Source organism: Leuciscus leuciscus (genome assembly GCF_965113295.1).
Source record: "Leuciscus leuciscus genome assembly, chromosome: 21".
Taxonomy (NCBI): Eukaryota; Metazoa; Chordata; class Actinopteri; order Cypriniformes; family Leuciscidae; genus Leuciscus; species Leuciscus leuciscus.
Genome location: NC_138745.1, coordinates 28,246,366 through 28,271,967, shown reverse-complemented (window position 1 = coordinate 28,271,967; position 25,602 = coordinate 28,246,366). Strand labels below are relative to the sequence as shown.

Sequence of the window (25,602 nt, the reverse complement as noted above, 5' to 3'; positions counted from 1 at the left end):
GATTCAGTTCAAACGATTCACAAAACCGGTCTGGGCTGCGTTTCCCTAAAACAAGCCTATAGAGATCAAGTAGATCCATCGCTACGATCAGTCAATTCGTTTTGTCTCGAAAAACTTCTACAAGAGTTTCATGCTTTTGGGAAATGCAGTCCTGAACGATTTCTTCACAAATCGGACTAAATTGGTCCGTGCATTTCTCGAGATAATTAATTCACTGACACATTACTGAACCAAAGGCTATGTATTTGACCGATGAGCCAACAAGAATAATGTTACAACTAAAATGTACAGAAAATATGTTTAGACTACGACTTGGTCGTGCAGTAATTCTATTATTCATTTATTAATTTTATAACACATTCAAAAAGGAGCTGGTTAACTCTATTCAGTAAAGACAGTATAGCCTAAATGTATTTATTTAATAGTAAATACACTTTAGTGTTGTATAGCCTAGTGTAGAGAAAAATTATAACTATGTTATACATTTATTTTATGAGCTTAATCATGGAAGCAACAATCTGAAGTGGGGCACATGAAATTGCAACATCCTTATTAATAAAAAAGTAAAGGAGAAATTGAGCTTGATGGAGCTTGTGATGACGTTATTATTATGCTGTCTTGATTTGATCTGAACATTTGAATCAAATTATTTGAAAGAACCAATTCCCGGAATGAATCAGTCTTCCCAGCTCTAATGCAAAGAGACTTACGTAAAATGTATGACGTGTTGTTTCTTTGTCATACATTGCAGAGATACCTTATCCTGCAGAACTGATATCTGAACAATGGAAATTATGGATTGTCTTTTCACATCATTGAAGATAGGCCTACTTTCTATTGTAGATAACAGATTGACAAGTGTGATCAATTTACACACTTCCAACTCTCCTCATTAATAGTAACTAGTGATAAGAACAAACATATGTTCTTCTCAGATCAAACCCAGCAATTACGCACTGACAAGCTGAGTTATAAAGTTTGTTTGAATGGTTGCAGGCCTTGCCGATGGTGACCGTTATGGTGGGAAGCAAAACTTCAGGCCAGAAGTGCTGTGTTGTAACTCTGACTGAAGCTGCTGATGAGCCCAAAATGGTGGACTTTGATCTCCCTAATGAACTGACCCCACTTTTAAGAGGGCAGCCAAACTGGGCCAATTATGTAAAGGGAGTTGTACAGCACTACAGAGGTAATCTTTTGCGATTATTATTTTTTGTCTATCTGGCAAAAAGGGAAGTAATGAGGAAGTGTACATTTAGTCTGTCTCTAGGATGAAATGTGACCCTTGGGGCCCATGCTGAGAACTCATCTTTGGACTAACTTTTTTAATGCAGTGTTTCCAATACTTGCAACACTTGCAGAATAGTTGCTAAGCACACTGTTGTCTTACTCTGAAAGTAACAATAGATTGAACATATACTTATTGCAGAATAGAGTGCATATTTATCTCATGCATGTATTTCTTAACTGAACCTGATCAAGCCTAATAGTATTGCTTTCATCGTGTCCTCTCTTTACACAGCAAGGCCCATCCCTGGCTTTAGAGCTGTAATAGCCAGTAGTGTGCCACTAGGAGGCGGACTCTCCAGTTCAGCCTCACTTGAAGTGGCTGTGTACACCTTCCTGCAGCAGTTGTGTCCAGGTAATCACTTCTGAGTCACACACTTTTTATTTGGCCTATAGATAAGATATACAGCAAAAATGGAAAATTATGGGAAAAGTCCTTTCAGAATGTCTGTTTTTTACTGTAATTTTGATCAAATAAATTCAGCCTTGTTGAAGATGATTTCTGCCCCTCCACAGATGATGGGAATCAGGTAGCAAAGGCAGTGGCCTGTCAGCAGGCTGAACACACTCATGCTGATGTGCCCTGCGGCATCATGGACCAGTTTGTGTCTGTTCTGGGTAAAGAGGGCCATGCATTACTCATTGACTGCAGGTAAGTAGATTTGCCGATCAAAATTCTTCTGCCAGATTAGGATGAATCAGTTAAATTTAGTTGCTCATTTACAAAAAAAAAAAGATATATTAAATGCAAAAAATTAAATGCAATCTTTTCAGATCTTTGGAAGCCACCGCTGTCCCTTTAGCTGACCCTGGACTTGTAATCCTGATCACTAATTCCAACATTAGACATTCGCTCACAGGCAGCGAGTATCCCACCAGACGTAAACAATGTGAGAACGCAGCAGTCGTTTTGGGCAAGAGAAGTCTAAGAGAGGCTACTTTGCAAGATTTGGAGGGTAAGATAAAGAAAGATTTTGCCACCACAATGTATGTCTTTAATCTAGGTCATTTCATTATAAAATATACGTATTTCGTGAAAATCTGAATTTATTCATAGCCGCCAAGGATCGACTCGACAGTGTGACATACCGACGGGCACGTCATGTGATTGAGGAGATCGAACGCACAGCGCAAGCTGCCGAGGCGCTCAAGAGAGGCGATTACAAAGAGTTTGGGAGGCTGATGGTGGAGAGCCACAATTCTCTTAGGTAAACATCTACAATCGGAGCAAGATTATCATGTTGGAAGACTAACAGAAGTCAAACCCTTTAAAACATCCCAAGATTAGAAGTACTTTTCAGTGACTGAAATGTTGTTTACTAAACCCAGTTGTTCGATAGGTGGGGGTAACTGCCAGTTAAATGGCTTTTAATGATGCATTCTTTTACTGGGGTTGATATTGTTTGTTTCAGGGATAATTACGAGGTCAGTTGTCCAGAATTGGACCAGCTGGTGTCGGCGGCACTGGAGGTGGAGGGGGTGTTCGGGAGCCGGATGACAGGGGGAGGGTTCGGTGGATGCACAGTTACATTGCTTCAGGCTTCTGCCAAGGAGAGAGCAGTGAAACACATTCAGGTTTTTAGAAAGTTTAAGATCATCTGTGAATCTTTCTATGACAATTTCATCCAAAGAAATGGCAGAACTGCGTATTCTGAATATTTTAGGAAATATGATTGTATGATAACTTAGTACTATACTTTTTTCTGTGTATTTACAGGAGAAATATCATGGATCTCCAACTTTCTTCATCACTACCCCATCAGAAGGAGCTCATGTTTTCAGTCTATGATTTTTAACCAGTGCTAAGCCAGTCATTGGATTTCCATGTAATTTTTTTTAAATCATTAATAAGCTCATACTTATTTAGAATCAGATAAAGGGCATTTATGAAATAAAGCAATTATGTAATAAAAGGAATTGTGTTTGCCTTTATTTAACCAAACTTTAAAAAAAAAAATTATATGAGATTCAATTAAACAATATATTAAATAATTTGTTAAAATTAATTTTATTATACTTAAAAAGTATAGCATATATAGCAAGAACATACTTATGTTATATGTATAATGGAGTGGGGGTGTGGGCTGGAAATGGGGGGTAACGCGGGGGGACGGAGTCCAGGGAGTGAATTCCGAGGGTGGACGGCGTTCCAGTTCATATTGTTTAAAAAAAAAAATTGGGAAATGAAGGAATTTCTATGATGAAACGAGGGAAAACATCCTCCTAAAAGCTTATTAAACTTCTCATGACCACCTTTACTATAATTGATCAAGTTCTATTGTATTTATTGTGGTAGGCTAAATTTTAACTAACTTGTAGAATTTATAATAAATAATCTGTTAAGTGAATAGACTTAAGTTCAAACGTGAGCCATGGTCTACCTGTAATTATATCCTTATTGTATAACAAATGCTCTATTAAACAATTACAAGAACTACTTCATAAGGCCAAGTACAAGTTAGAATCAAGAGCTTTAAAGTATGGACCATCTTGAATTATTGACTAAACAATTGATTTTCCTCGGGTGTAAAATGTGTTCTGCTAATATGACAGATATACCTATTGGGAAAATAAAAGATAATCTAAGTAATGACTGGAAACTAACATGTTCAATATAAGAACATTTTAAGCAATGATAGTTTGACTTCCCATGGCACTTTGTAAACAAGTGATTATTATCAACCAACTTTGCATGTGTGGGCCATTTCCCATTTTGCAAAAATAAAGCAAAAAACAAATAAATAAACCCCATGAGGGAGCATTTCCTGGTACCCCGTTAACGGTTCACACTTTAACCCCCCAATGTATAAACCCAAACTACAGGCTTGCAACCGAGGGAGACAACCAGTTCCCCCATCTCAAACAGAAGTGAACAAAATAGAGTAAATCACCATTTGAAAGTAACTTGATGCTTCAAATAAAAGATTGTATCGATTACAAAGTGACACCAGTAGGTGGAGACAAGTGACTGTTAAAAAGTGTACTTGTCATTGAATCATTCATTCAAAAGATTTGTTCAAAAAAAATTAAGTAATGAAACAAGTGACATCTTTATAATTGAGTCCTTGAATCATTTATTCAAACCGATAAAAAATAAATTAAAAAAAATCATTCAAATTAATTAAAAATGTTTTTGTAAATAGACTGCAGCAACTAACATTATGCCAGAACCTCTAGTAGGCTAAATTACTTGTTATTTTTTTACTTTTTTTTAGTTGTCTAGTTGTCTAAGGGGGAAAACAACTCATTAATAGGATACTCCTTAAATTCTTGGGGGGAAAAATTTAATTAGCAGTTAAAATTATTTCAGAGAATTAAATTAGAATATAACAACATGTTTATGTAGCAACGTTAAAAAAAAAAACCCTTCATGTAGTTTTATTAATTTAGGGGGGAAAAAGTAGGCTAGCTGAAACTAATTGCTCATATGCCTCTGGACACAGAAGGATTGCATTGGCATTTGACTAAAATGTAACATCTGTGCAAAATAATCCTTGAATCATTTATTTAAGGACATTTCCGTGTTGAAAATGTGATTGTGTATTGTCAACAATAAGCATTAAAATATTCTGCATTTCCATTTTGTAGTGTGGATCATTCATTGCGACATTTAAACTGATTCAAGAATCTGTTATCTGCTTGACAAAATCATTTATGCTACTGCCCACTCCCCACTGACATGCTTTTAAAGCTACTGTCGTCCTTTTTTTTTTTTTTTTGCCCTTCAAAACACCTTAAAATGAACATGTCGAGTTCATGAAAATAAAAATGTTCTTGGGGGAGCATGCCCTCGAACCCCCCTAGCAAGATCACTGTTGGGACCTCTATATTTAGAAAACCCTGCGTACGGCCCTGATGGTAACATCCTCAAAATATCCTCACGTTTCAACCATTGTTTAAGAAAAACAATGTTTTATCAAAAAAGGTTTATCCAAATGATTTTGCATTTTAGAATGCACATCGGCTTCCATTCCCTTAAAACTGGATTCACCTTTAAATGTTTAGTAACTGTTTATTTTAAGTACTTAACTGAGAGGCTGCCATCCAAAATATTCCTCAGTTTTCTTTAACCTGAGGACAAATGTATTTAAAAGGTTTGTGTGACCAGTTCAATTCTCACAATTAATAAATGTTGTTCATTTCCCCTTTTATGTCTTGATAATTAACAACATATTGTTTGGAGGAAACATGGAATTGGCGTGTTTTAATGCTATTATAGATTATATAATATTTAAGAGTACATACTTTTAGGGCGTAGTATAAGTAGGCGAATTGAGACGCAGCATTGGTTTGAAATCACCGGTGTTTCTAACGTCAAAAACTACCATGTAACCAGAGCCATATGTAACCAATCATGTCAAAGTGTGATCGTCAAGGAGTATGGCAAGGCGTTTTAACTTTTATTCATTTCCAGGATATGAATTCTTGATATCAACAATTAAATTTTCACTAGTTAAAATGATAATTATTTATATCTGGAATTGGATTTCTACTAGTAACAATGCCAATTTTTTATATCAGGAATTGCATCACAGACGGTGGTGTCCGTGCCGGAGACGTTGGTGTCTCTTCCGGAGACGGTGGTGACGGTGGTGTCCATTCCGGAAATGGTGGTGTCCGTGCCAGAGACGGTGGTGTCCGTGCCGGAGACGTTGGTGTCTGTTCCGGAGACGGTGGTGACGGTGGTGTCCATTCCGGAGATGGTGGTGTCCGTGCACTTGTCCGTGCCAGAGACGGTGGTATCCGTGCCGGAGTCGTTGGTGTCCTTGCCGGAGACTTTGGTGTCCGTGTCGGAGACATTGGTGTTTGTGCCTGAGATGTTGGTGTCCGTGCCGGAGACGGATGTGTGCGTGTTGGAGACATTGGTGTTTGATCCTGAGACGTTGGTGTCCGTGCCGGAGACGGATGTGTGCGTGTTGGAGACATTGGTGTTTGTGCCTGAGATGTTGGTGTCCGTTCCGGAGACGGATGTGTGCGTGTTGGAGACATTGGTGTTTGATCCTGAGACGTTGGTGTCCGTGCCGGAGACGGATGTGTGCGTGTTGGAGATATTGGTGTTTGTGCCTGAGATGTTGGTGTCCGTGCCGGAGACGGATGTGTGCGTGTTGGAGACATTGGTGTTTGATCCTGAGACGTTGGTGTCCGTGCCAGAGACGGTGGTGTCCGTGCCGGTGTCCTTACTGGAGACGGTGGTGTCCGTGACGGAGTCTTTGGTGTCTGTGCCGGAGATGATGGGTGTCCATGCCGGAGACGATGGTGTCCGTGCCGGAGACGTTGGTGTCCGTGCCTGTGTCCTTTCCGGAAACGGTGGTGTCCATGCCGGAGACTTTGGTTTCCGTGCCGGAGACGATGGTGTCCGTGCCCGAGACGTTGGTGTCCGTGCCGGTGTCCTTACCGGAGACGGTGGTGTCAATGCCGGAGACTTTGGTGTCCATGCCGGAGATGACGGTGTCCGTACTGGAGACGGTGGTGTCCGTGCCGGAGACATTGGTGTCCGTGCCAGTGTCCTTACCGGAGACGGTGGTGTCCATTCCGGAGACTTTGGTGTCTGTGCAGGAGACGTTGGTGTCCGTGCCGGAGACATTGGTGTCCGTGCCGGTGTCCATGCCGGAGACGTTGGTGTCCGAGCCGAAAACGTTGGTGTCCGTGTTGGAGACGTTGGTGTCCTTACCGAAGACGGTGGTGTCCGTGTTGAAGACATTGGTGTCCGTGCCGGAGACGGTGGTGTCCGTGCCAGACATTGGTGTCCGTGCCGGAGACGATGGTGTCCGTGTTGGAGACGGTGGTGTCCGTGCCGGAGACGATGGTGTCCGTGTTGGAGACGGTGGTGTCCGTGCCGAAGACGGTGGTGTCCGTGCCGGAGACATTGGTGTTTGTGCCGGAGTCGTTTTTTTACCATCATTGCATATTTCTTTATTACACTTTTTTTTATTTTTTTACCTTTATTTTTTTATTTATAAAGGAATTTGTAAAGGTAAAAAATGCACTGGAAAAATCGATTTAAGGGGGCAAATATTGCCCCTTATTGAAAAAGGTGTGACTGCAGAGAGGGGGTACACAGAAGGATGTTAAAAGCCTTAGGGGGTACGATACTCTAAAAAGTTTGAGAACTTAACTGTACAAATGGTAGCTAATGTTTACAAAAAAAATTAAAAATAATATTTTTTTTTTTTTGGACTAATTATGTGCTCCCCATTTACTTATCTTTTTTTTTTTATCTCCTTCTAATCAATTCTAATTTAAATTATTTTATTTCTGGTTCTTACTTTTTTAATACCTTGTATTTTCTTTCTCGTTTTTATGTAAAGCACTTAATTACCATTGTGTTTATTGTGTTTTAATTTATTTACTTAATAAAACAGTAAATAAGCTCAAGTGTTTAAAATAAACAGAAACAGCATTTTATATGATATATTGTTTTTGTTATCAATTTTAGTGGGTCATAGAGAGTGTGCTCTGAGTTTTATAGTGTGTGCGCCCCCTGCTGGCCGCATACTGAGCGGTCCCGGAAAGCGTTTGTTCAGGGAGGAGCCAGAGCGCAAATCAGCAGTAAGAGCAGCAGGAAACACTTCTGATAATCCTCCAACACTGTGTCCATATACACAGACCTCGAAGCCGAGGTAAACATAAATCGAGCCTGCTCTCCTTCACCGCCCGGCGTAGTTTTCCTCTTCACCTCAGGATAATCGAGTTAACCCGCTTGAATCGTGGACAGTGCCGGGACATCAGGCCGCGGTGAATCAGGTGAGTCCTGCCCGGGCCCGTCGACTGCTGTTCGGCCACAGGTGTTTCCACTAACCCGACTGTATGGATGTGTCTCTCAAAACGTAGCCTACTGGGCTGGCTAGATTGCGAACGTACAAATGTTCACATGAGACCTATACATGCTGTCTAGATAAGAATCTCACCAGGTTTTAAGACACAAGCAGTGAATTTCTAACTTCCAGCTCTGCATGAACTTAACATATGTTATTATAATAATGCAATACTTGCACACTGTCTGTTTACAGACTCATCTTTAATATGTAGTTTACTCTCTTCTTTTGCATTTCGAGTGTTATTAACCTAACTAATGAATAACCTTCAGTCTAAAACGAAACCAACACCTAACAGCCCTGACCGTGTTCTCTGCTGTTGCCCTTATTATCACGAAACTGCATCCTTCTGAAAGACAGAACAGAGAATGCATTGTTAGGTCTCTGGTTACTATCTGTCCCGTACTGTTACTGTATTTTCAATGGCTTACAAGTGTTTCAATGGCACTGACCATTTATTTTGTTAGTGAGAACTGTTTTTCTTTGATATATATATATATATATATATATATATATATATATATATATATATATATATATACACACACACACAGATTTCTCACTTTTTGTTAAAAAAGTTAAGTAATTGTTAAATAGTGCATTAAGTTACTTGACCTGCAAACACAGATGAGAGACCCACTAAATGGTGCTGTTATTGGGTAGGTGTGGGAACACATTAAAGTAAAAGGTGTGGATGTTTGTAGAAATACACGTTGGGCACTGGCCAGCATGATTATTTGTCTGTTTCAGTTTGAGTGTAAGGTTAAAGTTCTTTGGAAAGAACTGGGGAATTGGTTGTCCTTGACATAGATTACTGGATGGCTGTCCCACCGGTCTGACAGGTTGAGAATCGAGAGTGATTAAGCCTCCGCCTCTCATGTTGCTTCACACACAGCCATGTTCCTGATGTCATGTTTCATTTGCAGAGCGTCATTTACCTTCATGGTTAATTTATGGATTAGACATATTGATGCAAACCACAACTAACTATTGTGCCATATTTACTGTGATTAGGACTGTTGGCATCACATGCAATTCATCTTTGGTCATTTCTTTTAAAAGCCGCTTGTAATGTATGGCTTAGGAGAGCCAATGCAAAGTACTTGTTCTGTGTGACCTCAGATAACACATACAAAATTGTGTTAATGTACCTGGAAAACTAGACTTCGTTTCAAGCCCGCCGTGCTTGTGTTGACACAAGGATTGATCTGAAGTAGCCTACGCGTCAGAGACGGATACTGTGCGAATGAAGTACAAAGCACATTTAGAGAAAAGTATTAATCTCACTACCATCCAAAAGTAAAAAAATAAATTTTCATTTTGAAAAATATATATTTTTTTAAAGCATGGATGCATTCAATTGATCAAAAGTGACAGAAAAGACATTTCTAATGTTACAAAATATTTGTATTTAAAATAAATGCTGTTCTTCTGAACTTTATATTCATTAAAGAATATATTCACAAAAAAAGTATCACAATTTCCACAAAAATATGAAGCAGCACAACTGTTTTTAGTATTAATAAGAAATGTTTCTTGAGCACCAAATCCGCATATTAGAATGACTTCTGAAGGATCATGTGACACTGAAGACTGGAGTAATGATGCTGACGATTCAGTTTTCCCATCACAGGAATAAATTACATTTTAAAATATCTTTAAAGAAAAAGTCTTAAAAAATCTCAAGTCGTTGTACGTTTTACATTTCTACTGATTTTACTGTATTTTTGATCAAATAAATGGTGAGCATAAGAGACGTCTTCAACATTATTTTAGAATAATAGCAAGTTACCAACCCCAAACTTTTTAATAGAAACTGACTTAATTGACACCTGTTTGTTTTGAAGCTAATGCTCTAATGAGGCCACAATTTTATAAGAGCGCTCATGTTCTCGCTCATTCACATGTGCATAAATTCATATTTTAAGTATTTGTCCTCCAGAGAACTTGAACTTGTTGCAGTTGGTTAATTGAACCGGACTTGATCAAGCAGCTGATGTCCCGTATCAACTGCAGCTAGTTTGCTTTACCAGTCTGATGTCAGTTTGAGACGTTTGGGTGTAAGTGTGTTTTTTACGCTTCTCAGAGAAGACAGGAAAGGCTTGAGTCTGGGGACTGACATCCTGTAGTGGGACACACCCTGTAGCCATAGACAAGATCTTATTTTTGCATTTTTACCAAGAGGAAGAGAAGGTAAACAAAGGCTTCTCACTTCCACTGTAACAAACGGTTGGCGTGGGGGATAGCATGCAGGGAGAGATCAGCTTTACAATGACCAGTAAGAAAGAGAGGAAGTTCATCCAACACTTCCTCATCCTCTTCAGCTGTTCTACTTTTAAGCACTATGAACTTTTGTCTCCTGGATGTCTGACTAGGATGGACATTTTTGACCAGATAAAAAAAATGCACTGTCTATGATCTAACCGCTGGTCATAAGTTACTTATTATGGACTTTGTTATATTGGGTGTGATATTTTTTATGACAGTATGGACTGCCTCAGAATACACACAGACCCAGGGCCTGTACTGTTGTCACTATGCATGACATTTGTAGATAGGGTTGTCATGGTACCAATCTTTTTAGTAGTCGGTACTAATACCATTCAAATTATTTGGTTCTCTGTTCTAATTTTGGTACCAGAGCGAAAACTGTCGAATTAAAATCTTTAAAAAGTGTTGTTTCGTCTCGTCTATGGGTTATCACTGTTCATCATTGCATCACTGAGGCTGTTAGTCTCTAAGCGCAAGCTCACTGAAGTCCCTGTTAAAAAGCTTTCTTTTTTGTTCAATGAATCTCGTTATTTACATCATTTACACTTTGTTGGTTATAATGAAAGGATTCGAGAGTGTGTGGTTGAACAAAACAAATCCTTGTGCGTTTTCAGCGGATTCTGATTAATCCTGACTCTCTGATAGGCCATTGCGTTCACACGCTCAAAAGATATGATTGTGATTGGCTACAATACTCAATGCTTGTAAATAGAAAGCTTCGATGTTCAGAGAGCGCTCAAACAAACATGAACGAGAGCGTTTGAAAGCAGCGTCTGTCAGTCGGTACCGAATATACCAAGTACTCGGTACTACCAGTACTGCAGAACTATTTATTTATTTATTTAATTTTTATTTATTTATTTATTTTAAGTACCGATAGTACCAGTATGTTTGACAACCCTCTTTGTAGATCATATAAATATTTTTTTTGTCTGTCATGTTTGTATTGGGTTTTATTGTTGTGATTTTAGTACAGTCCATAATAAAATAATTTGTTTTGATATGTATATAAAAAAAATAAATGTTAATAATAAAATGTTTTGTAAAGAACTGTTAACATTTAATTAAAACATAAATGTTTTTTTTTTTCTTAATTTTTTTTATAGTTCCATTAAAAAGTTTAGGGTTAGTAAGATTTCTGAGGTGTTTATTTTTTTTTTTTTTATAAGTAAAAACGACTTTCCAAGGAACATTCAAAGGTTCTATTAATCAAAGGATCCTGAATTTTTTATCACAGTTTTCAAAAATATTGAGCAGCACAACTGTTTTATTGCGTAATGATGCTGAAAATTCAGCTCTGCATCACAGGAATAAATTATTAGGCCAGCGAAAATATTGGTATGGCAAGTGCATGACTAAACTACTGCAGAAAAACAATTCTGATTGTTGCGCCCTGAATCATTAGTGTCAGTGTTTATTTAAAAACGAAGTACCCGCTGACTCGTAGTGTCCTAAAACAAAGATTTTTTTCCAATAGGATATTCTTTCCATCCATATATCATGTGGCAGTTGAACTGGTTTTGATTGTGTTTGCATACTGTTTTCTCCCTCAGTCAGGGTGCAGCTGATGCTTATTGCAGAGCTTGACCTATTTGTACTTGACTGACTTTCTCTTGACCTCAAATATCATTTAGTTAATTCGTTATTGCCCTTTTCTCCCCATATTGAGTCTAAAAATGGGATATGCAATTCCTCGATTTCCCAAAATGACAGGCGTGACATATTTAACGTGCCGTGTGAAACCAGGTTATGCAGCAGAGGGAGAACGTCTATGGTGAGAGTTCACTGACAGTTCCACGCTCGTGTCAGGACAGGTTTCTCCTATCCTGCCTTCTCCTCTGATCTTTGTTTCCTGTGGGATGCTATGCTGAGAATGTAGTGATGTCACTATAGTAATGTTTGGCTGAAACTCCTTATCTGATGCAATGAGAAGTATTTCAGGTACAAAAGACAAAGTAGGTTAAAATCTAACTTGCTTTATTCATTAGTCGTACTTGCTGAGGCTGCACTATTACTATTGCTCATCTTTTTTAAGCAGTAGAACTTACATTTTTACCTGGCAGATGATAATATGGCCGATACCATCGCAAAAATACCATAGATTTAATTAGATTATTATTTAGTTATATTTTATTTGTATTATTTATGTGTATACTGTACCATTCAAAAGGTACATGATTGGGTTGGTAAGATTTATTTTATTTTATGAAAAATTGAATCCTATGCTCACCAAGGCTGCATTTATTTGATAAAAAATACAGTAATAGTTTTGTGAAAAATTATTACAATTTCTTTTCTATTTTTAATCATTTTAAAATAGCATAGCTGAATTTTCAGCATCATTACTCCAGTCTTCAGTGTCACATGATCCTTCAGAAATCGTTTTAATAAAAAAAATTTTAAATGGTAGTATGAATGAATGAATGAATGAATAAGTAGTACTTTTTTGTCCTCTCACACATTCATATTTTTCATTTTAATTTCAATGTCTTTATGTTTTGCTGAAGCCTGATTTGATTTTAGGTGCAGGTCTGTTGTTGTGAGCTCTTGTCTTCTGAGACTATTGTTCTTTAACAGAGCCACCTCTGTAACTTCATGAAGTCATGAAGAAGTGGAACCTTGCTCTACTGAAACTGGGCATCAGAGTCTGAAGCTTCAACACCTGAAATTACATCTGAATTGTTGCTTGTCTTTTTAACGATTGCTTTGTGCAACTAGTAATAGAAGTCATTTAAATGAGTAGTATATGTAGCCTACTGTAATAACAACCGTAAAGAAGGGTGGGACGTTTTGGATCTGGCAGCTCGGCTCAGTTTGTGTTGTGTCATGAAATGAGTGTTGTCGGTCTCGAGTTTACTGTGGGCGTGCGCAGGCTGTTTTTAAACTAAAAAGAAGTTGACCTCTTCTGACCATAGGGTGCTATTTTATGGCTGCTATCCTGAGGCTGTGAGGCTAGTAACTCTTCAACGAGTTAGTCTTCAAACATGACGACGTGCTTGTGTGATATCACGTCACCCCTCACCATGACCTTTAACAGAGGAATCTCTAAGCATATCGATTCTTCAATAGTATCACTGTTTACCGCAGGGCTTTCAAAATGGGCTCTCTAAAAAAGGCATTGAGGGTTTATATCTACTTTAGTAATTCAGCTTCCCAACCATACAAGGACTTAAGTTTAGTTTAAAATGCTTTTTTTTTTTTGTTTTCTCTCAGTGGATATTTAAACAAGCTCCATAACTCTACGTATAGGACTGGGCATAACTTGCTCCACACTTTTTGTGATACTGACATGAATGATGCTTCAAATCATGTGACTTGTTAAGGAGATGTGTGCTTTCACATTTCGCATTTTCTAAGCAATTCGAATTATTATTTTCAACTCACAGTTGATAAAGCAGGTCCTTAAAATCCTCATTATATTTTCATTGTAGAAGGGACCAGGGTAGGGTAGGGTTGCACCAGCCATTGGTGAGATGTGCTTTAAATTTGGGATGTTAGTTTCATATTTATTAAGGGGCTTAGTATAGACCCCTTTTCAGTTAGTAAACATGGTTAGTTAGTTAGGTCTAGTTAGTTTGTAACTAACTTTCCGTGGCGTGAAGTTATGTTTAAATGTATATTCTTTTTTTTATACAGAAGTTAACTTAATAAGAAGTATTATTATTATTATTATTAGTATTAGTATTAGTATGTAATAAAATATTTTTAATAATTATTTAATAATTGTGTCATTTTAATTATTTGAATCATTTTAATAATTTAACTCAGGTGGTCGCCTTAAGCACTGTTTTGTTGTGCTGCCCACAAAACTATGGCTTTGCCCAAACTGAAATTAACAACATTTATTTTATGCCCTGCTCGTTATTGAAAAAATATAAAAATCTAGTTTTACAATGACTTTATAATTCTGCCTTAAAGGGGTCATGAGAAATCAAATTTGCATTGGTCTTTTGATTATATAGGTCTTTGAACCATTAAAACATAATTTCATAACTTAAAACATCCTCCTCATTATAAACAAAGCATTTATTTTATCAAGCTCAGAAAATGGCTCGTTCTGATATTGGATTACATGTGACGTTACACAGGCACACATACATTTGCATATGTCGCTTAACGGCTGACATTTGCCTAGTGCCGCATCACGTCAAAAGCAAATAGAATAGGCCTGTCGCGATAGTCAATAAATCAATTAATCGCACGAAAAAAAAAAATGAGCTCGATAATTTTTCCGGCCGCGATAATTCTATTTGCTTGCTTGTTTGTTTTCCTCGTCTCTCTCTCTCTCTCTCTCTCTACCAAAGAGACTGGATGACCACTCTCGGTTCCCTAGTGAACCCTCTTGTCAGTAACATGGTCTTTGTATGGGAAAGCGCCGGCGGGACTGCTTGCGGCGCGACTGCCGGGAGGAGCCCGATCTCATGAAAATGCGTATCTATACCACGAATGTTATTTCTCGTGCCATTTATACGCCCAAAATAGTTTTTGTGTGCATATGATGCGCTCTTTATGGCGTGTAATACGCACGCACTCCTCACCCCTAATCCTAACCAAGTATTTTCAGTGCGTAGCATATACACGCAATAAAGCGCGTCTCCTCCTTCCCGACAGTAAGTTACACAATCACTCGGGCGTTTAGTCGACAAAGTACCAGGAGGACAGTGCAAAATGGTGTGATATGAATTAAAATTTGTTTACAAAGGTCCTAACCGGCAGTTTTGCCTGTTATGGAATGTATCACTATTTATGTCTGAGCCTAATGTTTAATATTTTTTGAAGTACAATTTTGTTTACATCCATTTTATTTATTGTTTTTGCTATTTATTCAAGTGCATTTTTTTGTTAACAGACACTGAGAGTCTATTGCTTTTATTGTTTTTGGTTGTTTTGTTCATTTTTTGTGGATATTTAAAATGTTTTCCATTTTTAATGTTTAATATTCTTTAGAAATAAAAGTTTATAGATCTTTGAAAAGGTGTACCTGCATTATTATGCCACTATCATTACATTAGATGAAAATGGTCTCAGAACGACAATATTATCGTTTATCGCAATAATTTCTTGGACAATTTATCGTCCAGCAAAATTTGTTATCGTGACAGGCCTAAAATAGAACCCATTATAATCATTGACACTGACGTGTCTACACTGGATACAGTATACAACTATGTGTTCAGTTTCTGACATACTCCACGCACTTGAATCTGTCGACAACAGGACAATTGGAAGAGTGAAAGAACGTTTGCTTTGAGTCCAGTTATAAACCCTCTGTACAAACTTCAGAAGGATCCCAGCGTCGGAAACAAGTGGATTGTTTATTTGAATGGTGTCCGGGATCACGACAGAGAATTATGTTTGTTCTGAGCATTTTGTTTTGTAAATGAGGCACAGTGTAATGGAGAGTTCGCGAAGAAACTTTTGTTCGAAGATGAAGCAGCGACTGTATTGGATCTGACCGTGACAGCAGCTGCATCACAAACCGCAAGTGAATGATTTAATAATGCTTTGTCTGTAAATGACGGTTTTATATGGATAATGTTTTCAAAACACTTACTCGCGTGCAGTAGTGAGTGGGCGTGTTTGCTATGCAGTGACGATAGCCAATCATAACAGTGGCCGTTTACTGACAAGACTTCAACTGACGAAACGGGTCATTTCAGACCGAGGGTCAAAATGAAGATACTAGAAAATTAAATAACTTTTTACCATTATAAGTGAACCTCAAAAAACATTAAAATAAGAAAAATTTGATGTTTTAGAGCTAATCAATACTTACTTCCTTTGCTAATGTATCACGCCATTTTATATTCCAGTGCGTCTGTATGTTTGAGCTGATTACAGTGAGTGTTTCTTTGTTTGCTCGGCTGCTTAGTTCCACATACCAGTTCTCCTTAGTCTGAACTCTCCACACATGCCTCCTACCTCTAATTTAGACGAGCTAGAGCCACTACTCCCACATCAATGCCCTCACATGCACCTCCGCCATAATTCCTCCCAGCAGGATTCACAACAAACCGACATTTATTTTTTTTCTACCTCTAATTAACTCAGGATTAAATGGATGGAGGTGTAAAATTGATCTCAGAGAGCAAAATTCACTGAAGCTGCTTCATGAAGGAGTCCCAATGATCAATATGTTGCTCAGAGATTGTTTTGGACTCACTGGCCTCTTTATTTCTTCTGAATGAATCGCTGCTTTTCTCCCTCCTTCCATTCCAGCTCTCCCGCTGAGAGTTTTCCCTCATAAAGCCTAGCTTACTCTTAAGTAGAAGACCTCCCACTTTACCATTGTCCCTTAAGCTAAGCTTTACAGACTCTCTTTTTTTGGGGGTTTCTTGGCTGGTTCCTTCATGGTCCTGTTACCCTTGGATTTCTGGTCCTAAAAATAAGGAAATCAGAGCTCTTTCCCTTCTCTGGAAGCATTTGTAGCCACATGCTTGATGACTAAACGTTCTTGGCTAATAGTGGTGATAATCACAGAAATATGTGTCTGAGCCGAGCAGGGCAACTGACTCACTGAGAAGGTTATGTTTGGAAAGGATTGATGTGGGGGGAAAGGGTCCCTTTTCTGTTGATATGCTGATGTGATCACCTCCAGAAAGTGTGATAAATTATTCTTGTCTAGACACGCTCTCAGGGGAGTTCTAGTGTGATGTGACGTAAACATTACCTGAATATGTCACTCTGATTCTGTTTTTACTGTCAATAATCAATATCATAGACTCTGACTCAGTGTTTGTTTTCTTCTTGTTTTCTTTGGCTGTGTCCCGGTAGCCTCACCTTTTTCCTTCAGGATTGCTGGTGTGTTTGTGTGTGTTTTGTGTGTACACACATTTGTTAGCACCGCTTTCCCTTATTAAAATGTACAACGGTAACCATAAAAGTTGATTGATTTTTTGATTTTTGTGATGGCAAAGCTGATTTTTCAGCATCATTACTCCAGTCTTTAGTGTCACATGATCCTTCAGAAATCACTCTTATATGCTGATGTGGTGCTCAAGAAATATTTCTTATTATCAATGCTGGGAAAATGTTTTTTTTTTTTTTTTTTTACAGTGATACGTAGAAAGTTCAGAAGAAAAGCATTTATTTGCAATATTATAAATGCCTTTACTGTCACATTTGATCAATTTTAATACATCATTGCTGAGTAAAAGCTTTTTTTTTTTTTTTAAATGAACTGACCCCAAACTTTTGAATGGTGGTGTATTATGCCCTAACATTTATCTAACTTGATATTAGCCCCTAATTTAATTGTAAAAAATCAAACCTGAAGAAAATGTGTGATGTACTTGCCGTTTCAAATGCCAAGGCATTGGGGAAAGTTATCATAGTAATAAGGATTATTGCATTGGTTAAGGCAGATGTTCGTAATGGTCTGTAAAAGAAGCAAAATAGCCAAAGGCATCTTTCTGTTTTCACCCACAGCAAATACAAACTGTTTCAAGCTCTGGGGGAGAGAAACTGCCGTCCATTCACAGGTTATTGTGTAATGTTATAGTCTGAGTGGTCTATTTAATGGAAAGCAGGTAGCACCCCTCCTTTCTCTGTCCATTTAAAAGAGTCTCGTTCTGATTCGGCTTCCCCAGAGCAACAGGTGTTTTCATCAGGTGCTGTTTGCTCAGATGAGGGGAGGGATTGTTATAGCGTTCAGCTCAGAACAAAAGCTGCTTCAGTCAGGACTGCAGAGGTCCGCGATCTCCCTGCCGGGGGCTGGGCAGAGAGAGCGAAAGACAGAAATCGGGGTGAGGGGGGTGAAGTTTCAGTTAAACAGCCCACAAGCCTTCCCTTGAAATTCCTGATCCTATCAGATCCATTGTTTTTTCAGTGGAATACACACATAACCCTTTAGAAAGTCTGTTTGAGTTTTTGTGTGTGTTTTTTAAAGGTATAGTTTACCCAAAAATAAAAATGGCCATAATTGACTTATCCTCATGTCATTCCTAACCTGTATGGCTGAATTTGTTGCCCTAAACACAAAAGATGATGTTCAGCAAAATGCTTCTTTCCATCATGAATGGTGACCACGGCTGACAGAATTTATTTACTACTGCTTTAAGTCTTGATTATTCCTTTTTGTTGTCATCATCGCTATTCATAAGCCTATTGTTTGGTTTTATTTTTTGTCTGATTAGCCCTGTATCCCTCCTTTCTTGTCAGGTGGCTGAGGAGAAACCGTGAGAGAGGGCAGCGTGAGGTCCCTGCTCGTCCAGGGACGATGAAGAGGTTCAGGCGTCATGGGCATGAGTCTCAGAGGGACAAGCACAAACAGGATCTCTATCAGTTCAACAAGGTGATCAAGCCCACATCTTCTGTAGAAAGTTTGTTTTGCTGTTACACACACAAGTTTTATTGTTCAGCAGTTTAGTGCCATTTTATTTATTCATAAGTGACGAAAAGTCTTCTGTCTAGATAGCGGGAAACTCTGTATGTCATAGAAATAGCATTCCTCACACAAAGCATGTTTTGTCACAAAGCAAAGACTTTTTATTATAATTAACAAACAAATTTTAAATACCTTATTTATTATTTGTAAAGCTCCAGGTTTGCTGTGCTTGTTTGTAGGGCTGTGAAATTTGGCCCAAATTTTTGTGATTTATATATAAATATGACTATATTTTATTATGACTATATTATTACTACTAAATTAAAATATAATAAAACAAAAGGAATATCGCAATTTCACTATAAAATAAAAATAATATAATAATAATTGTGTTGTACAGTACTCTCCTACCCTGAAAAAACCCTCACCTGCCTGTAGCCTTAGTGATCCTGAAGACATTGTTTAGCTTGTTCAGGTGTGTTTGATTAGGGTTGGCACTAAACTCTCCAGGACCGACGTTCCCCATCCCTGCCTTAAAGTTTCTCTTTTCTTAACAGAGTTTATAAGCACTTCTCATTACAAGTTTAGGAAGATGGTTGGCGCACGTTACGTTCCTAAATGCACGTTATGAGTGACCCAAACTCAGAGCAGATGCTGAAATTAATTCATGCGGAGCAGCATTTACTGTGAACCGAGCTGCTCGGAGACACTGAAAACAACGGAGCATGAGCTGCCCGCGTGTAAATGAACGTAGCAGTGTTTCCCTCTTTTATATTTAAGTAAATCGCAGCCTTTGCAATTTGATAATCACACTGGGCCATGTGATTTTGTTGTTATTCCAATCAATCATGCAACCCTAAATTTTGGATGGATTTCCCCACCCTAAGCTTTTTGTGACAATTTGTAAAACTGTGCCTTCTCTGTGGAGGATACATGCGATGCTGCTATATAATTTGCTCAAAATTAGACCTCTTAAAAGGCAGTGCTATTGTGCTCCCTAAATATGTTCCATTTTGGAACAGACTATGTACGACTATGATGTCTTAAAATGTTAGCTGCCCATGTAGTCCACTTATACCAGAGCCCTTGATTATGTACAATAGAGTCTTGGTGTGTTCAGCTCTATATATGTGACATTTCATTCTCATTTCTGTCCTGTCTTTAGACTGTAGAACATGGCTTCCCCCATCAGCCCAGCGCTCTGGGATTCAGCCCCAGCCTGGAGCTCCTGGCCATCGGCACCAGATCAGGAGCAATCAAACTGTATCCTACAACAACCTCAAGACATTACCACTCTTTGGGTTATTTGGTCAGTGCATAACTAAAATTATCCCACTCAGTCACATTCCATTCCCCTGTCTCTGAATCCTCAGGGCAGAGTGACTACAGTGTGATATGATGAGATTTCCTGTAGCTCATAGCGTGGCTGTTCTCATTGTGGCTCAATCGTACACACCCATCATGCAGGTGCTTTGAAAGGCGGAACAGTTTATATTAATGCGTAGAGCTGAGAACGCATGTTCATGAAACATTTTTTCCCATACTATTGCGCAATTTTCTCTGTTAGTCATTTACTGAAGAGGAAATATAAATGAGTAACTTGTGTTTGGCCAACATTACATGCCTGTTTTTTTTTATATACATTTGATTTATTTTGATTTCTATTATGCCTTATTCTATTAATGTACCACCTATGGCCCAATCTTATATAAAAGTTTGCATGCTTATTTAGAATCATACATCACATGTGCTCACCTAATATTGTGGAGTTCTACATAAATCAGAGATGAAAAGACCATTTTCAGGCATATCGTGATTTGCCATAGAAATATAGCATTTTACACTTTTTTAATAGTTATAGCGCTGCCTTTTGGCCAATCTCCATAAAAGTTTCCATGCTTCTTAAAGGAGAAGTTCACTTTTGAAAAAACTTTTGCTGATAATTTACTCACCCCCATGTCATCCAAGATGTCCATGTCTTTCTTTCTTCAGTCGAAAAGAAATTAAGGTTTTTGATGAAAACATTCCAGGATTTTTCCACATATTATGGATTCCATTGGGACCCAAACGGTTCAAGGTCCAAATGACAGTTTCATTGCCGCTTCAAAGGGCTTTAAACGATACCAGACGATGAATAAGGGTCTTATCTAGCGAAACGATCGGTCATTTCAAAAATAAAATAAAAAGTTGACGTTTTATAAGCACAAATGTTCGCCTTGCTCTGTTCTGTGATGCGCGTTCGTGACGTCACGTAATACGCAATTACGTTGAAAAGGTCACGCTTGAAAAATTGAAGAAAATGTTCTTTTTGGCTTTTTAATATTAAAACACTCAGGATGCGCACACGAAATGGGCATTTTAAACGATAAACTGACACAAATACATTTGAAAATGTTTATATGGTCCTCCTTCCGCACATTTGTAAACACATCAAACTTGACCTTTTCAACGTAATTGCGTATTACGTGACGTCACGAACGCGCATCACAGAACAGAGCAAGGCGAACATTTGTGCTTATAAAACGTCAACTTTTTATTTTATTTTTGAAATGACCGATCGTTTCGCTAGATAAGACCCTTATTCATCGTCTGGTATCGTTTAAAGCCCTTTGAAGCGGCAATGAAACTGTCATTTGGACCTTGAACCGTTTGGGTCCCAATGGAATCCATAATATGTGGAAAAATCCTGGAATGTTTTCATCAAAAACCTTAATTTCTTTTCGACTGAAGAAAGAAAGACATGGACATCTTGGATGACATGGGGGTGAGTAAATTATCAGCAAAAGTTTTTTCAAAAGTGAACTTCTCCTTTAAGAGTCATATGTCGCACATGCTCACCTAATTTCGCAAAGTTCTCAGTTTTTGTTTAGGACTGACAGGCTTTTGGGTAGACTTAGCCACGCCTGTTTTCTAAATGACCCTGGTATAGCTATCCAAAAAGATACTAATTGACCTAGAGAGTCCAAAGAATTGTCCTGTAGTGGTTTTATCGAGGTTGAGCGCAAAACCTAGGACTAGTTCGCAAAAGTCGTTTTTTTCAAATAATCTCCAATATTTAGCAAATTATTTGATTGACAGCAATGGTCCTAGAGGCAAAGTAGTACAGATCGAGGAGATCTATATTACAGTATGAATATCGCATACAGGCATGAAAAATTGCGTAATATACAATCATTTAACATTTATCATCATCAACATTTATCATCATTGGATCATTTATCAAAAAAGCGTATTGTGCCAAGGATTCAAATGATATAAGATACTTGAGTCTGTGATTAACGGTTTAGGAGTTATGAGCCATTTCGTACTTTTGATCAATGTTGTGCCATCATCAGGCCGATTAGGGAAAGCCTCTGTGATGTTGAAGACGGGGTGGGTACTTCCATCCCTCAGATTTTTAAGTCTCTGGTTTGGTTTGCCTGATCACTTTTAGGTTGATGTTTGAAAATCCTAACAATTTCAATAGGGTTTCAGCGCTATGTGCTTGTGCACCTAATGATTCGCCTCTATCTGACTTTTAAACCCCACAAAGCCAAGTTGTTTCAGTCTTCTGTGCTGTGTGTTTGCCATGTGTTTCCTTAACCAGTTCTTCTCAGGTACGGAACTCCAGGTGTGGAGTTCATGGGACTTCACGACGAGAATGCGGCAGTTACACAGGTGCACTTCCTGCCAAACCAGGTACGGCATTGAACTTTAATCCGTATATTCACTGTTTGATCTCACGTAGAATTTTTTTTTGTGCATGTTAATTTGGACTTCATTCCAGTCTTTTGGATTTGGCTTCCAATGAGTAATTAGTGGTTTTGGGTGAGGTTGCTATTTCAAGATATCAGCAAAATATTATACCATGGAATGAGACATTTTATATCAAGAACTGTATATATTATTTTAACAGAAGATAGATAGATACGATAGATATGATAGATGCAATAGATAGATAGACAGACAGACAGGCAGACTATTTTTGGATAATTCACAGTGAATTTAATACCTTATTTATTTCTTTACAAGTTTTGTTCTGCAAATAAAGGGACTTCATTTTACTTCAATTCTGATTTATGCCTGTATTTTATTTTTACTTTATTTTTTTAGTTGGAGTTTGTCACATTACTGGATGACAACAGTCTGCACATGTGGACGCTTCGTGGACATAACAGCATGTCCGAGCTGCTTGAGATAGGACGTTTCACGCTCTCTGGTCCACCTGGGTGAGTCAAGAACCCACACCTACATACTCACCGCGATCTAATATGATCATGTTTTAAGATTTATTTTTAATGTACTCGGATGGTAATTCGCACACACCCAAAGAATGAGACATGAGCACTGAGTCACACTGATCCAGACGCTACTGATACTCACTTGTGCTCCGAATCCATACATAGTGCTGTCAGGTGACTTCCATGATTCAAAGTAACTGTTTTTTATAATCTGTGATGTCATTTTATATATATATATATACACAAACACACACAGTGGTGGCCAAAATTATTAGAACGGTAAGATTTTTTTAATGTTTAAAAAGAAGTCTCTTCTGCTCACCAAGTCTTCATTTATTTGATTCAAAAGACAGCAAAAACAGTAATATTGTGAAAATATTTGTACAATTTAAAAATAACTGTTTTCTATATGAATATATTTTAAAATGTAATTTATTCCTGTGATCAAAGCTGAATTTTCAGCATCATTACTCCAGTCTTCAGTGTCACATGATATTTCAGAAATCATTCTAATATGCCGATTTGCTGCTCAAGAAATATTTATTATTATTATCAATGTTGAAAGCAGTTGTATGCAATTTCTTTTCAGGATTCTTTGATGAATATAAAGTTCAAAAGAACAGCATTTATCTGAAATAGAAAGATATTATTACCAACACAGAAATAAATTGCATTTTAAATATATAGTCAAATAGAAAACAGTTATTTTAAATTGTAAAAATATTTCACAATATTACTGTTTTTGCTGTATTTTGGATCAAATAAATTAAGCCTTGGTGAGCAGAAGACACTTCTTTTAAAACAATAAAAAATCTTACCGTTCTAATAATTTTGTCCTCCACTGTATATATATGTGTGTGTAGATGATGGATGGATAGATAATGCTCTATTTCATATTTCATGTTTAAAAATTATTGCAACTATTCTTTAAAAACAGGTTGCAACTGTTTACAATTATTTATGAGAACACATAGAAAATATGCAATTCTGTATGCATGTTTATTATTAAAAGGAAAAACATTTATAATGCATAGGAACTAAAAAGTGTATATGACCTAAAAATAAGCCAGCAGTCTAGTCTTACTGTCTATCCAGTGTAACTAAGTGTAACTGGGGTAGAAAACAAATCGCTAGCGCTTTCATTTTGACCCTCTTGTGATGTGACAGCGCCCCTCCCAGCGTGACGCGGGTCACGGCCGTCCTGGCACACTCGTCGGGTGAGCTGCTGCTGCTGGGCACGGAGGGAGGACACGTGTTTGTTGTAGAAGTGCCAGGCTTCAGAGAACTGGAGGAGAACAACATAAGCGTGGAGGATGTACAGAACAGGTCAGACATCACATTGGTCAGATAACCAATTTTATTCAGATTTTGCATAAGTGCAAAAAAACATTTTTTCAGTAAAATGTACTATTCTTTATAAATAACACACTTGCTGCCTTTAAATGTTGAATTTGTCCATACTAAATTGCATATTTATCTTAAACCTGTCTTTAATGTTTAATGTAACATATTTAATGTTTCTGTCTTTTATCTTTCCCAAAATAGTGTTAAATAAATGTTTGGTCACTTTGCATATGAGCACTGTATTTATAGACAATAACTAAAATGAGCATATTTAATATACTTTTCTTTGTTCTGTGACTTGCAGTTCTATATATAATCTTTGACTATATACACACACGCTGCATACATTCTTCAAATAGTTTCTCTGGAATGGTATAATGCAACATTTTCGCATGCCTGAGATGACTGTAATATTGACTCTTTGTGATCGCTGAACTGTTCACCGCTACTTTCCCAGAGTTCCAGAGGATTATGCTGGCCGCAGGAATCTGGAGTGTGTTGAAGCTCTGCATGAGAACCCGCTCAACCCACGGCAGGTGCTGATCGGCTACGGCCGAGGCCTGATGGTTCTGTGGGACCTGGATCGGCAGCGTCCCATACAACACTTTCTCAGCACACAGGTACCATATAATGCAACGTTGTCATCTAAAGCTCTGAAGGTGTTCTTAGAAGAGGCCTGTAATTTTCCCTTTTTTGTGTCCTCTGCAGCAACTTGAGAGTGTTTGGTGGATGGAGGATGGTGCGAACATTCTCAGTTCCCATAGTGATGGGAGTTACTGCCAGTGGACAGTCACTGGTGAGGATCCGCAAACGGAGCCTGAGAAACAGGAGATTCCATATGGTAAGATTGCTTTACCAATTGAGGACTTATTCCTAATGGAGAAAATGACATACAGACTGAGACTACAAGAACCACAATTGGAAAGGAAATGGGAAAAATGGTCACTGTACAAGCAAAGTAATTAATAATGATGTAAAACCCAGTCATGTTAATATTGTTATTGTTCTGGTTAAAAAGTTCAATAAAATATAAGTAAAAAAAAAAAAAAAAAAAAAAAAATTTGCTTTACCAGAATAACTTCGGTGTGTTGGCAAAGCTTAATTTTTAGAGCCATTACTCCAGTCTTCAGTGTCACATAATCCTTATATTGTAATATATTTGTGGAAACTGTGATCCTTTTTCAGGATTCTTTGAAGAATATAAATAATACAATTATATTTAATTAAGTTTAATAAGAATTTGACCTAAACAAGGCATCTTTAAAGGTGGCATAATTTTGTTGCCTACCTTTTGGGGCCTAAAATGCTGTCATATTAGGCAAATTATTAGGTTTTTGAACAA

General features: G+C 37.8%; 2 protein-coding genes and 1 long non-coding RNA gene across 4 annotated transcripts in view; 2 read left to right on the top strand and 1 right to left on the bottom strand.

Annotated features, from left to right (window-relative positions):
• Positions 1–3,197, top strand: part of galk1 (galactokinase 1) — a 3,668-nt gene extending 471 nt beyond the window's left edge. The window contains exons 2-8 of the mRNA XM_082152552.1: positions 997–1,186; positions 1,520–1,639; positions 1,801–1,936; positions 2,059–2,240; positions 2,342–2,492; positions 2,697–2,859; positions 3,002–3,197. Coding sequence (XP_082008678.1) covers positions 997–1,186; positions 1,520–1,639; positions 1,801–1,936; positions 2,059–2,240; positions 2,342–2,492; positions 2,697–2,859; positions 3,002–3,073 — 1,014 coding nt within the window. The 3' untranslated portion in view covers positions 3,074–3,197. The remainder of the gene's footprint in view (positions 1–996; positions 1,187–1,519; positions 1,640–1,800; positions 1,937–2,058; positions 2,241–2,341; positions 2,493–2,696; positions 2,860–3,001) is intronic.
• Positions 3,198–7,822: 4,625 nt separating this feature from the next.
• The window catches only part of llgl2 (LLGL scribble cell polarity complex component 2), a 31,564-nt gene continuing 13,784 nt past the window's right edge, over positions 7,823–25,602 (top strand). For both annotated transcript variants that reach the window (XM_082152978.1, XM_082152977.1), the window contains exons 1-8: positions 7,823–8,028; positions 18,531–18,663; positions 19,862–19,959; positions 22,293–22,374; positions 22,789–22,904; positions 24,084–24,242; positions 24,718–24,880; positions 24,969–25,101. In XM_082152978.1, the coding sequence (XP_082009104.1) occupies positions 18,589–18,663; positions 19,862–19,959; positions 22,293–22,374; positions 22,789–22,904; positions 24,084–24,242; positions 24,718–24,880; positions 24,969–25,101 (826 nt within the window). In that variant the 5' untranslated portion in view covers positions 7,823–8,028; positions 18,531–18,588. The remainder of the gene's footprint in view (positions 8,029–18,530; positions 18,664–19,861; positions 19,960–22,292; positions 22,375–22,788; positions 22,905–24,083; positions 24,243–24,717; positions 24,881–24,968; positions 25,102–25,602) is intronic.
• On the bottom strand, positions 12,768–16,096 carry LOC309485983. Its single transcript, XR_014201356.1, has 2 exons — positions 15,471–16,096; positions 12,768–14,490 (listed from the first exon to the last, which is right to left on the bottom strand). It is a non-coding gene; the product is annotated as an uncharacterized lncRNA (long non-coding RNA).